Consider the following 13,970-nt stretch of genomic DNA (forward strand, 5'->3'; position numbering starts at 1 on the left):
GAGAAGGGAATGCATGAGACCTGTGAAAAACTCCCATGCTGTGATTTGGGGAGGGAGGCTGGGGCGGACAGGCCTGCAGACCAACACTCCCCTCCTGTGGCACTGCCAGAGAGCTGCACATCCTGACCACCAAGTAGAGACACACACACACACTCCCAGCTACAGAGACCTTCCTCATAAATGTGCTTAGATGGGCTTCGACACACACACACACAAGCACCAAGCTGGTTTGAGCCGCTCAATGTGCTCTTCTGCGTGGACGTAGATAAGAAAATAGTCGGCTACCCTGCCGCTACGCTGCACTCATTACTGAGAGCAATATGCATAGACAGTGAGGCAGAGAAAGAGAGAGAGACATAAAGAGAGGACGAGTAAGAGGATAGAAACGTTATCATGGAACAGTGCTGCGAACAGTGTGCAGAGCTTAGTTTAAAGACGGTGATAGCCTAATTTCTCTTTCCGACGGTCAAGCCTTTGATAGAGGAGCTCAGCTGCTACCAAAAGTTCCTTTCATCAATTCGTCATTCATATGCTGCAATAGGTTGAAAAATAAAAAAGGAGCAGAACTTGACAATTGTCTTGATAACGTTGTCGTCGTGTAACAGAGCCTGCACTAGGACAAAGTGGGCGACAACACTGGTCCCCCCTCCCCCCGGCCAAGAAGAATTAAGAGTTGGCTTCTAAAAGCATTTACATTACACTGCATCAGGGCTGATTCAAATGTCATTTGTACTTCTACATTCATAGCACCTATTGAAATATTCAAATGAACCTTCAAATGTCTGTCGCAATTTTTTTATGCAGTCATCATCGAAAAAAAAAATAATCCTCACATTGGTTCAGCAGATTAAATGAATTGGTCTTCTTCTAGTTCATCAATAGAATGAATAGACAATAAACAATGACTAGAATTCATCAGTGCGGCCAGCGGAAGAGCAAACCGTTTGACCGCAGTGAAAACGTTGATTTTGAACCGCCAAAATGGGTTGAGGCAGAATATTTTGTTGGATAAAAACTTCTGTGCAGTTTCTTTCTAGTACATTTTGACTTTACAACGTGAGTTATTGGAAGTGTTTGGCTCCCACAAGTCAGAAACAAGCCTATGCAGCCCCCAAATTAATCCTTCAAATAGTAGAATATTAATAAAAGTGTAGCCTGATCTTAGACCGCAACTGTGCAGAAAAATACTGGCATTGAACACAATGACTATACGTGAGAATGTTGTCAAAGCGTTAAACTATTCAATAGCAATAGCCCTATACTGCATAAAAAACACTGTTGCTCCAAATAATAAAAAAGACCAGACTACCAAGAGTGCAACTAACTTTAAACTGTTTAATTCTCATCTCACAATCTGTCAATTTTGGCAAATGAATTGTTACGGAGGTTTTGCAAGCCATCACTACTCTCTTACCTGACTGTGAGGTGGGTATCCGTGGAAACCGGGATTTAAAGGCTCATTGTTCTGCAAGAGACAACAGGAGGGAAGAGAGCGGTGTGAGTGGCTAAGCTTTTGAAAAATGAATGGGTGCAGCATGACAGTCAAAAAAACTAGTGAAAAAGAAAAAGAAAAAGAAAAATCACCACCTCGCTTGTTTTCAAAGTAAGAAAGATGAGGTGTTATTGTCACAACATGTCGCCGTCATCCAAAAGCCCAACTGACCACCAAGGTTTGAAAGAAGCCGCAGAGAAATGCTGGGAGAATATCCAAGTGACTTCACTGACCAAAATAAACAATGGTGATCTTTTGAGAGGCTGGTCAAGTTTGTAATCAATCAGCCACAGTAGTAAACAGTTGATTTCAAACCCTGCTCAGTACTGTTAAAACCATTCAACCTTTAATGAATCCTCAAACATGAATACATGTTTATTTTAATTTTTCCAATGCCCATGATTATGAAAAACTAAAATGCTCAGTAAGCGGTCTATTCAAACAAGGAAAGACGACACTTCCCTGAAGGAAAAAGACGGAGAGGGTGAACTAAGTTATCAGCAGCATGACTGGTGAACCACTACGGTAGAGCTTTCACAGACAGCCATACTAACCAATCAAAATCCACTAGCCGAGCCCCCCCATCCCTATTCGACCCTGCCCCAGAAACCAGTGTTGTGGTTAATTGCTCTGTAATTACTTTTAATTAGATTATTTCTGTCTCTCTCCATCTCTTTTCTCTCCAACTATTATTTTCCCCTGCGCAGCCATTGTTTGAGTCAGAATTAGTTGAGGAGGAGGCAAAGGACAAGACAAAGAGGGGGAGCAGGAGGAGGACTGGAACAATGGAGAAAGTTAACCAAAAGGATGATATTTTGACAGCAGTGAGAGAGAGAGCGAGAGATGACACCAAGCACATTTAGCCTGCTGGCATGCCTCGCAGAGAAAACATGACCGCCTAGTGAGACTCATGCCTCTGCTCGCCTTGAGGGATGAGTCTCACGAGGCGAGAAGGGGGGAGGAGGAGGGATGGGGGAAGTCTTAGAGGGTGAAAGATGTGTGTATGTGGTGGGAGATGGGGGTGGCAGTCCCCTCGAACGGCTGGTGTTTTCATTACATTTAATCTGCAGGACTGAGGAGCAGGCAAAATGTTTCCAACCCATGTGCCGCCCCTCGGCCTGCATGGACTCATCCATTCAACAAGCAGCTTGAGTGTGGGCCACGGACCGCCGCGGCAATGAGGAGGACAGATTTGGCTCTGGAGTGTCAACCGAGTTAACCTCCCGCGCCTAGCCAATCGGGGGCAAGTGTCTGAGACGGAGGGGTCGCGGTGAATGAGGAGTGTCTAAAACACACAGACACAGCCATCTAAGCTGAGCATGAAGAGCTGGCTCACGTCACGGAACTCTTCCAGAGAGAGCGGGACTTGATTTGTGTCATGCAAGTTCAAAAACAGATGTGGTGATGGTGTATGGATGAATAAGGGAGTGTCTAGACGGAGTAGGGTGGAGGGAAGCTGAGAAGGAATGAGAGCATGAGGTTACATAAATGGCCATGGATGTAAACAATAGGCAAGAATGAAAGAAAGTAGTAAACTCGGTGTGTGTGTGTGTTTACATCCAGACTCGTGGTCCATCCTTCTTTCCCCCCCTGTCTGAAACAGCCCTTTCTTTGTCTTCGCTCTCCACTTCCTGTTTCATCTGGAACCAATTTCCCCCTTGTGCCTCGTCCCCAGGGAGAACACTCTCCTTGGTGCGCAGCAATTACAGGGGAATGGACAGGATTATACTCAGCAAAATACCGACTGTGTATAAGAGTGCTGGTGCTCACAGATGGAAAAGCGGTATGGGCAGGCTGTCCATAAAACCTTGGGCAATGTCAACAGGAACGAGAAAGCTCTTCCTGTTCTAATTTATTTCTAATCTTGAACCAATCTTTTTTTTATTGCACCAAAAACTGGCGATCAACATTGTACCGGTGGGCCACAAAAGCAGCTGAAAAGTAATTTATATATCAGCTCTAATGCTACGAAATACATGCAATTTGCAGCGGGCAATCAAAATGTTGAAATGTTGTTTTTAAAATCACATTTGCAGTCAAAGCAAGGGTGAAGGCGCTGCACTAGCTACAAAAAAAACGGGAGGGGAAAAATGGAATGAAATTGATATCTAAACGAAGATTATATACAACCATCAACATTATAGAGTAACTGTTGGTTCTGCAAGGGACAGGCTGGAAAGAAGAAAGAAGAAAAATAAAGAGGAGGAGGAGTTTAGGTAGAAGAGCAGGAGGAGGGAGAGGAGTTTAGCAACATCTGGAATCAATCCGCCTGCAAGAGAAAAGAGGGGGCGGGGAGGAAGGAGAGAAGAAGAAAAGAAAGAACATAACGAAAATAAGGTCTGAGACCAACACACACAAGAGGTGGAGAGGAATGCAGGGAATAAGAAGGCCAAAGCCAAGAAAAGGGGAGCGAAATATAAAGCAGTCAAACATTTGGCGAAATGGAGACAATGAGTCATAAGTGAGGAATGCCATGTGATTTATATTTTCTTAGGAGTGGGGGAGGGGAGTGGGGGTTGTCTGAACTTGATACCTAGTTTTTTTCTCTTTTTTTCAAAGACTTGTTTACTCGCGCTGACGGACACACATGCACACACTCCCTTCGCTCCACGGCGTTGTTTTGTAAGCATGTTACATGTAAAAGCATACAAAAGGCAGCCTCGTTTATGCCTGCCATACTTAAATATATAAATGAAAAATGACTACAGCAGTATAAGCCTGTCCGGGCTGAAAGCCGGGCTTTCCTACTGCAAGTTTCCATTAAGTCCAACTAATTCCATATAGTTTGCGAGCGAGGAGCCGCCTTTGAAGGCACCGGCCGGCTGACTGCGAGTGCTTCAGACTGCACTGGCAGGGATCAGCAAAAAAGCACAGAAAACCAGTCACACACGCGCGCATAAACATACACACTCTCTCCCCTCTCTGTCCCCCTCTCCGAGGGCCAAACTAAAGGGCGTCTCTCTTGTTTATTTTCGCCCTCTCTCCAACTTGCTATTTTAGGAGAAGGGAAGAAGTTGGGGAGTTGCTGGAGCAAACGGGCAGAAGCAAGGGAAGAAAGAGGGAGCAGCGGTGGTGAAGGAAGGCAAACTGACACAAGGTCAACAGATGGAGAGAGGGGAGGGAGACAGAGAGAGGAGGGGAGAGGGGTAATTAAGGGGGCTGCTGCTGGCGTTCAGTGGTCCCCAACAGAACAGCCGGAGGAGGTGGACTGTACAATCATGGCACCAAATGTAATAAAAGAAATTAAAAATCCCACCTGCCGCCACCAACAAACCAGAACCCAAAAGACCACAATCCTGACGCTTTTGACAAAAACACTGCACGCATAACTGCAGAGCACTGTGGCATATTAACAGAAGATGGAGATCTAAGAGCCAGAATCAGCCTCAGATTACTTTTAACAGCCTCACTATGCCATCACAGGATCTGAGACACAGAAAACCAATTTCATTCAACCATTCACCAAGTGTTACAGGAGATTCTTAGCATATTTGGCTCGACATCAAACGCAAAAAACTCGGCGAAGTCAACAAATCACGAGCGAGGGGGAAATAAATGGGAGATGAACACTGTGTGAGAGGATCAAACCAACCAATGAAACACAGACACGGAAGTAGAAGGAATTAAGAGAACAGACCAAAGGGTGCAGGATGGAGATTGAGTGTAATTTGTCAAAGCGACACGATCCGAAAAGGAATCGAAGCAAAATGATGAGGCTGGAAATTAAGAGTCCAATGGAGAGTGGAGCTATGTGGGGACACGAAGACAGACAAAGACAACCGAGGGGAAGGGAAGAAAGCCAGGATGAAGGGCAGTGTTGCCACCCAGACTGAGGGCTTATCTCTTAAAATAAACCGGTTTCTTTCTGGAAGAGATACAGCTACAAATTTTCTTTTGAAGTGAAAAAGAATAGGAGCATTAGACACCTCCAACTTGATGGTTTGAAAGTTATTCCCCCCCGCCCAATCTGACACAAACAAAATATATAGCTGTAAGCATTTGTTGATGAGGTTTACTGATGATCCTCGCCTGAGTGCCAACAACAGGCGACCAACAATAGGGCTCTCAAAAATGAAACTCATGAAATGTTCTGCGTTCAGAATGTGGTTCAATTTTAGTGCTGCTTGTCTTTCTACAATCTAAATGTTAAAGTTTTTATATTGGATGTTTTTATTACAACTGCATAACTAAAATTGCAATTGTGAATTCATAGCTTCTTACTACCTTTAAAATCACACATCATTTGTGGAATAAACGTCTTCTACCGTGAGTCAGAATATCCGAGTGATGTCAATGCCAGTTATTAATCATCAACAAAATAATCTGGCAGAGTGTTTTATTCGTTTCAGTTTGCCGCTTTTTTCCGTCTTTTTAAAACGTGCTGGCCCCCGTAACTTTCGCCAATATGCTACACAGGCTGCTTCATTGTTGTCAGATCTAATTATTTCAGTTTGTCTTGGCAAAAGCTCGTTGTGCACCACGGGCGCACGTTGTGTTCCAGCGAAACTAGGTTTTCATTTCATGCTCAAACAAATCGCCAGTAGTATACTTATTTGATAATGTGTCACATCCGAGTACCGCTGATCCTCTTAATGAAGTACTGGGTACACAGATTTGGAGTCAGTATTAGACATGGCTGGCGGACATTAAAGGGTGGGAGGGGGTGGGGTCACAAATAACCAAAAGAATTTCAGGTGGATCTCTCAACTGAATTGTCATCATTCGTGACTCGGGTGGCAGCGCGCCGGCAGAGCATCACAGATGACCCCCCCCCTCCCCCGTGTGAGGGGAAACACTGAATTGACATTTCACTCCGCGTGTGGGTGGAGATGGGAGCACATGTGACAGTTTGGGGACAGCCGTGGGGAGGGGGAGGCGTGTAGGGTGGGGAGTGCTGGACATAAAGGGATAGTTCACATGCGAGTGTCATGTTAAGGAGCTGAGGGCTTTAAACAAGAGAGGGACAGAGGGAGGGACGGAGGGAGAGAGAGAGAGAGATCCTTTTTATGAATGGGGATTTTGCCTCCTTTGTCTTCAATCCGATTATATTCTGTATGCCTTGGCAACGCCGGCGGTTGCGCAGGAACGCACCGGGAGAAGACCTGAACATGTACACAGGAAGAGAAGGAAAATACGAGTCGAGTGACTTTGTGTGGAGAATTTCAAGCTTATCGTTAACGGTTCAAAAGTCAAGGGTGACTCTGCCGCTGCAACAGCTCAAAGTTCAACAGCACTCATTAAACAGCAGCGGAGAGCATAACGTGAGACTAGGTTGGATCGTGTACGACACCCCCCCCCCCACAAATATTAACCCACATCAGTACGGCCTCCGCCTCTCTGTAATACAGTCTGTGAATGAGTCCTGTCTGAATTATTCAGGCGGCTGACATCTGACGGACTCTTGGACGTGTAGGCAACAGGTAAACAGGCTACTATTGCAGACTACATGGACACAACCACCGGGCTTATCGGGAATTATGAGGGAACGCAGAAATGGCCTTTTATCTTTTTTTTTTACCGTCAGCAAAATAGTGACGCCAAGGGATGATTGTTTTCTCTATTTTGCAACGTCCAAGTCTGTAACATGTCCAAGATAATGATAAAGTCCCATCAAGAAGACCAAACCGATGTCTGATGTTAAAAATAAAAGTGATTTACAAAATGATTTCTCAAAATTCTAAATACAAAATAAAAAAATGCATATTTTTGCATGTATAAAGCTGTATCCTGCCACAGTTTGATACGTTTATCAAATGCATGATTTTATAAATCAATGAATTGTAAAAAAAAACATTAATAAATGTCACAAACTAATTTCTATTGAGTTAAATAGTGTATGAGCTTAAAATGTAAAAGGAGATGTTCCAAAGAAAGAGGTGTTGTACTCTCAAGAGCAGAACCAATTTTTAATTTTATGTGCAATTTCCTTCCTGCACTAGGGCGAAGTCAAGACACATCTCACATTACTGTCTCTTTTCTAAAAGGCAAGCATTCGAGAACAAACTTCCAGCAGCAATGCATTTTCATTAGTGACCAACGTGAGACGGACTACTGACTTTTGTTCTACAGAAAATGAGCAGCACGCAAAGTGATGAAGGCTGCTTGTGGTGAGCATCCTGAAACCAACCCCCTCCCCTCGGTCTGGTAATAACATATCTCAGTGATCTGTCTGTTCCTATCAACCCACCGCGTGCCTGGCCCCCTCCCTCTGCTCTGGCCTGTTAAAGCGATCAGTCTGGTTAATGCCCTCGTCTAAATGAGCTTTGATCTCGTTAGCGCGACACAAAGCCTCTTTACTGCCAACGATAGGACAAATCGGCTCTCCAAAAACCGAGAGTCAGAGAGAGACGGGCCGAGAGAGTTATAAACTGTACTCTCACTGTATCAGAGTGGTCTGCAGCACTGCCTCAAGGGGAAGCATCATACTACGTAGAGCGGGACAAAAATAAAAACAGACAGAGGGAATAGACGAGGAGGAAAACAAGGGACGAGGCAGGCGTGGTGGAAGTACGGGGGGAGGGGGGCCTAACCCTATTTGAGTAATGGGAGGTGTGATAGATGCAGCAGATAGATGCAGAGAGAGAGCGAGAGAAGGGGTTGGGCCACCTCACTGGCACACTGAAAGCCTGTGAACCAGGAGTCAATTAGCAATCTGGAAATATGCTTGGGGGAGAAATCAGAGGGCAGCTAGAGGGGAGCGGGGGCCGAGGGGGGGAAGCAGGAGCAACAAAAGAGAGGGATGGCCGCACTCTTGTTTATTATTACAGTCCTGATTTACAGTCGGCAATCCACTACCTCTTGCCCTTAATGGGGATCCTATGGTAATCTTTGGGTGAGTTCAGTTAGTGGAGCATCCTCACCCTGAGCACGCACACAGCCCCGGTGAGACTGCCATGACTGAATTAGCTCTCAATGTCATTTTCTCTTTTTTATTTACCCTTAGCATTAAGTGTTTTGAAAACAATTCATCACTCAGGGCCTATCGTCCTGCTTATCTCTACCCCCCCACTGACAGTGTTGTCACTCCTGCCATCCATCACTTTCCTCTCATCCTTTATCACGAGTCCCCGAAGGATGCAATCTAAAAGGCTCTGCTTTCCTTTCTGTCAGCTCTCTCCTGGCTCCCATCTTTTCTTTCTTCCTACAGCTATCCATCGAGGCCATGTCTGTTCTCCGAGGCACATTTCACCCCTGTAATGCACCCAAATATTGTGTCTATTCAAAACCCCACTCTTTGATCGCTCTTTTTCCTTCACCCCATCGCCCCCCTTTTTCTCTTCCTATGTGCATCCAGCGATCACTTTCCCTTCATCCGCTCACGCCCTCATGTCTCTGCTCCTCTACTTCGTCCTATTTCCAGCCTGACCCCCATGGTACCCAGCAATCAATACAACTGATGGGCAGCGAGAATCCTGCCCATGTCACGCTGCTCATTGTCACATCATCTTCGCTGGCGGGCTCTAACCTTTCCCCCCGTCATCAGCATCAATCCTCTTGTGAAGTTCACAACGGGCCTTTTTGACATTGCAGCAGGTCAGCCGCACAATTAAGAGTATTTTACCAGTTCCCCCCAGATTGAATTACCTGCATCCGCCTGCCCCCTTGACTACTGTTAGTGCCATTTCCCTGGACTACAACACCAGATCAAAATCCCACTCATGCTATTGGGTTACAGGCACTTCAAAACATGTGTGCGTAGGTGTAAGAATGATAGTGTAGTGCAAGCATTTGTGAGAGGGAGAGAGATAAATAGTAATAGATCCAGGGAGAGCAAGCGAGAGAGGTGCCCCCCTGTGCATCTGCAGGTCTCTTGTTTACTGTAATATGCACAGATCAGTCCGGCAGAGGCAGGAACGGCTACGGATGCCGTCTCAGCAGCCGAGTCATGAAAGCAGGGAAGACCCGAGTTAAGGAGGGCCCCCCTTGAGCCCCCCGTGCTCCTTCAGCCACCACCAAAAGGCTGTTCTTTGTCTTTCACTGTGGTGACCCCTCCCCCAATCCCTGTCTGCCTCTCTCTCTCTTAACACCTAGCGACAATCAAGGGGGGCACAGAGCGATTAATGGCACATGCGGCGTGCATCAGGATTTGATGCCTCAACTCACTGTAAATCACCATCATAAGTCTGAGCGATTTCATCCATGTGAAAAAAAGGTGAAGAAAGGGGGAATAGTATGAGAAAGCCCTGGTTTACTTTGCGTACACCAGGCATAATGAATGGACCTCATCTTTGCCGTGTGCTGCTGTCTGTCATGGCAATGGAGCCTGTATCATGTTACCTTTGTTTGGTTTGGTCATGCTCCCTTTACCGAGCAGCTTCAGGAGCACAGCGAGCCACACTTTAAAAACAATAACACATTCTAATTCATAAATCTCTCATTTGGTTTCAGGAAAAGGAATTTTATTTTGTTTGCTGCATCATACATGATTACGTCAAAACATGATCATCATTCTCTGCTGATGCTTGAGAACAAAAGCTTTTTACTGAAGAAGAAGAAGAAGAAGAAGAAGAAGAAGAAGAAGAAGAAGAAGAAAGAAGAAATACTTTGTCACAATGCTACACACACGAAGCTGTGACAGACTGTGCGTTGCATTCTTACCTGTCCAATGTCATCAACAACAGCCCCGGTCCCGTCTATCTTGGGTCTTTTGCACTCCGCCTCGGTCAGGACCGCAGCGGCCGCCTGAGCGTCGGGCTCCGGGTCTCCTCGTTTCATCCCACGGACAGCTGCAGCTGCTGCCAGACCCCCGTCCTCGTTCGCGAGTGGTCCGGCTGCCGTATCAATGTCCCTTTCCATTATTCCCCGACTAACGGGCAGCATTAAGGAAGCAACGTCGGTCGACATTAACATTGGACAGCAGACAGTCACCAGTCAAAAGTCTGTTTTTCTGTATCTTCCCCGCTGGACTCGTCCACGGCTCGATATTCACGATGGATCTGTCTTTTCCCAGGAAGCGTAGTCGGACAGTAGAGAACTGGTTTACATCAATAAAAAGCTGGTACTGTTTATTGTCTAACTTAGCTATTGGAGGCAGAACATTATGCCAGGGCTCGGGACAAAGCACATTAAGCACAGCTCTTTTTTTTCCCCCTCCAACCAAAAAAAAAAAAAGTAAAAACGACGCCAAACGGTGGCCTATTTAAATAAAGATCAAACGTCCGACGAGCTAATTAGCTAGCTAACACCAGCTAGCGTGCTAGCATTACATTCCGCTAGCTCTCGTTATAAACGTGACTCTCGCTGCCAGTTAGAAAACGTTGGGAAATTAGCTTCGCGTAACCCGACTCCGCGTGCGGGGGACAGGCTCTGCTCTCGCCGCTAAAAAAATAGTTTTTTTGTTGCGTGCATTAAACCCCCGTCTGTGTTGTTCCTACCAGCCTCCCCCTGTGATTCCGGTGCCTTCTTATCACTCCGTCCGTCCCCCTCGACGTGGTCTGCTCTGGATGCGTCTTGGCTGCCGACGAACACGATTTCCTCTGGTCTGAGTCCCAGTTGGTGCGTGTGTGTGCGTGTGACTCGGGAGTGTGGAGGGGAGGCCGGCGTGCGCCGATCCACGGTCAGATTTGTCCGCGTACGATGGGTACAGAGGTAGAGGAGCGCGAGGAGAGGTGGGCTGTTCTGAGATCTGCCTTTTCCCAGATTCTCCTTCTTTTCCCTTAATTCCCCCACAATCCCCCCCACCCCCCTCCTTTATCCTCGCGCATTTCAACGTGTAACCGAATTAGAATGAAGATGTGACCATTTATTTTCAATACAATACAATTATGAAATACATGGGGGGATGCAAGATGGACAAAATAATCAATAGTATGAAGTAGGTTGTATAAAATAAGGCTACATTTGACCACAGGACTCATTGGGGTACGGTAACAATAATGTATGTTATATAAATAAGCAGATGAGTTATACATTCATTTGTTAACATCTAAGGCCTGCAATGCAGTACCACAACACCATCTGATAATGTATTATAATTTCTTTGTGTTTGCGTTAGAGGGCAAATTATTACATTCTTCAGACATTAATCATCTATTCAGCTTATGAATTCAATCACATTTGTAGTTTGTATGCGTGTTTTTTTTTTTTTTTGGAGCATGGGCAAGTTTTTGGTTATTTATTGTTTCTATGAATAAATAAACAAAAGTTTTCCCGACTGAAAAAAAATACAACATAAAAAAGAGCATCAGGCCGCCTCCTGCAGTCTCTAGTTTCATTATGTTTGACGGAATGAAATACAGTACAGTCATGTTTTTAATGCTTTTGCGCCCCCTGGTGGGTCTTTTATGACACAGCGTCTGTAGGGAGGGGCGTGTCCAAAATCCCTACTCTCTTGTGAAATTGTTGTCATATAATTAATACAAAAGCAACACTAATCAAATACGTCTGCTGTTGTGTAGAAAGGTTTATAGTGGAAAGCTGCAATAACTGAGAGTACATATGCAGAAAAAATACTGCGTCCTTACACACACACACACAAACACACACACACACACACACACACACACACACACACATAAATACACACGCACACACACACACACACTTATGTGATAAAACCTGCACTGAATCCTCACTTCACCTGCCTGCCTCCGAAAAGATGATTGCTATCACAAAGGCCGACCACCAAGTGAAAATGTGTGTGTTTGTGCGTATGAGCAGCTTTGAACAACAGAGCTGTGTGTGTGTGTGTGTGTGTGTGTGTGTGTGTGCTTCTTTCTCTCGCTCTGAATCACTCACTCACTCCATCAACCTCTATCTCTCTGCTACCTGTCCCTCCGCCACCCACTGAACCCGCAATGATGTTCGGCGGCGACGTCACATCACTCCACACAGCCCCCTGTTTCCCTGACAGAGGCTGTGAGAGCCGGCATGAAGCATTACTCTCTCTTTTACACCGCCGCCGCAGACCTCACGCCTCATGAAAAGATATCGGCTGTGACATATACGCCTTGGTATCTGTAGCAACATCTGTGTCTCAGTGCTGTAGTCCTGTCGTCTTCAGATTTCCTTTGGTCTGGTTTTGCACACATCGCGTTTCTTTCTTTCCTTTCACGCATGTTTAGTTTAGAGCTCAACGACTCAGTTGGGCAATGGAAAACGACTCACAATATTTGTAATTTTTCACACTAGACATGTCAAGCATCTGATTTTGGCCTCTCAAATTGAATAGTGAACCTATGACCTTTGGGCATCAACGGATAAAACAATAAAATTACAGACGCCCCTCTTGGGCTCAGAGAAATCGGTGTTAAGCCTATTGTTATATAATGCATAGACACGTTTCACTGAGGGAATAATCATCTTCAGAGTTGCAGCACTATCTTGCTGATTTTAGATGTAGTTTTTTATTTTTCATTTCACCTCCCTTACGTCTCGATCCTATCGATTTGTGCAGATCACTGCTATACAGTTTACTAGCTGGTGTAATTAGCGCGTGAGTGGTTGAACAAGCCTGTTCGTGTGCTCACTGAGTTTTTCTAGGAGCCACCAACACTTTCACATCACATTATTGAGGTGGGAGCATGACTGTGTGTTCACTGGGCAACGGAAAACAACCTGCATCTTTAACTCTTTACACCTACAGAATAATATGTATACAGGAGTAATGTAAAAACAAAAGAAGGACATATCCGTTTTTACTGTCAATTAAAAGAGAAAGGTTTCAACAACAATGTTGCCAAAGCATGAACAGTATACAATTTGTCCAAATATTTGGACAGTACACAATACTAAAATATGAATAGCAATATGAATATTAACAACACCTTATTACCATTGATATAAATTAATTCTGTATATACAGTATATACAATGCATCTCTCTCTCTCTCTCTCTCTGTGTGTGTGTGTGTGTGTGTCTAGGTCATTCCCTCAGGTTGTGGATTATGCATCTTTTATACATAATTAATAATTAAACAGGGAAACTGGCCAACAAGGTGGGTGGATTATCTTGACTAACTGGGTCATGATTACTGGAAAGAGACATTGCTGTTGACTTTTTCATACATACATTTGGCGCTTTGAGTAACGAGTGCCATTAAGTCCCGTAGATAAGGCATCTCTACGGCCGATATCTCAAAAATTGGCCAACTCACGCCTAGATTGATGAATAGCACTACAGCAACAAAAATGAAAAGTATGTATTTTTTATTTTGAGGTTATAACTGTCTCTTTAACTTCTCAAAGTAAACATCTTTAGTTCATTACATCTTTTACTCTCTCTCTCTCTCCCTCTCTCTCTGTCCCTGTCTCTTTTTCAAAAACATATTTAAAGTTATGTTTGGTAGGGCCATCCAATCAATTTCAGCAAACATTCCAGTATGATTCAATGCAAAAAAAGCATCAAACATGCATTTCTACTTTGTAGTAAAATATTTAACATTTATTTCAACACTGACATAATAAGAACATCTTATTCATAAAATTGAACTAATATATATATATATATCATATAATAATATTCAGTATAATATGATATA

The 13,970-nt window shown here is 44.6% G+C and overlaps 1 protein-coding gene across 3 annotated transcripts in view; it reads right to left on the reverse strand.

Moving 5' to 3' along the window:
- LOC117735436 (RNA binding protein fox-1 homolog 2-like) overlaps positions 1 to 10,998 on the reverse strand; it is a 36,246-nt gene extending 25,248 nt beyond the window's left edge. For 2 of the 3 annotated variants that reach the window (XM_034540058.1, XM_034540055.1), the window contains exons 1-2: positions 10,091 to 10,998; positions 1,415 to 1,465 (exon numbers count right to left, since the gene is read on the reverse strand). In XM_034540058.1, the coding sequence (XP_034395949.1) occupies positions 1,415 to 1,465; positions 10,091 to 10,342 (303 nt within the window). In that variant the 5' untranslated portion in view covers positions 10,343 to 10,998. The remainder of the gene's footprint in view (positions 1 to 1,414; positions 1,466 to 10,090) is intronic. The other variant, XM_034540056.1, reaches the window with a different exon arrangement.
- Positions 10,999 to 13,970: the final 2,972 nt, after the last annotated feature.

This window comes from Cyclopterus lumpus, chromosome 8 (genome assembly GCF_009769545.1).
Source record: "Cyclopterus lumpus isolate fCycLum1 chromosome 8, fCycLum1.pri, whole genome shotgun sequence".
Classification (NCBI taxonomy): Eukaryota; Metazoa; Chordata; class Actinopteri; order Perciformes; family Cyclopteridae; genus Cyclopterus; species Cyclopterus lumpus.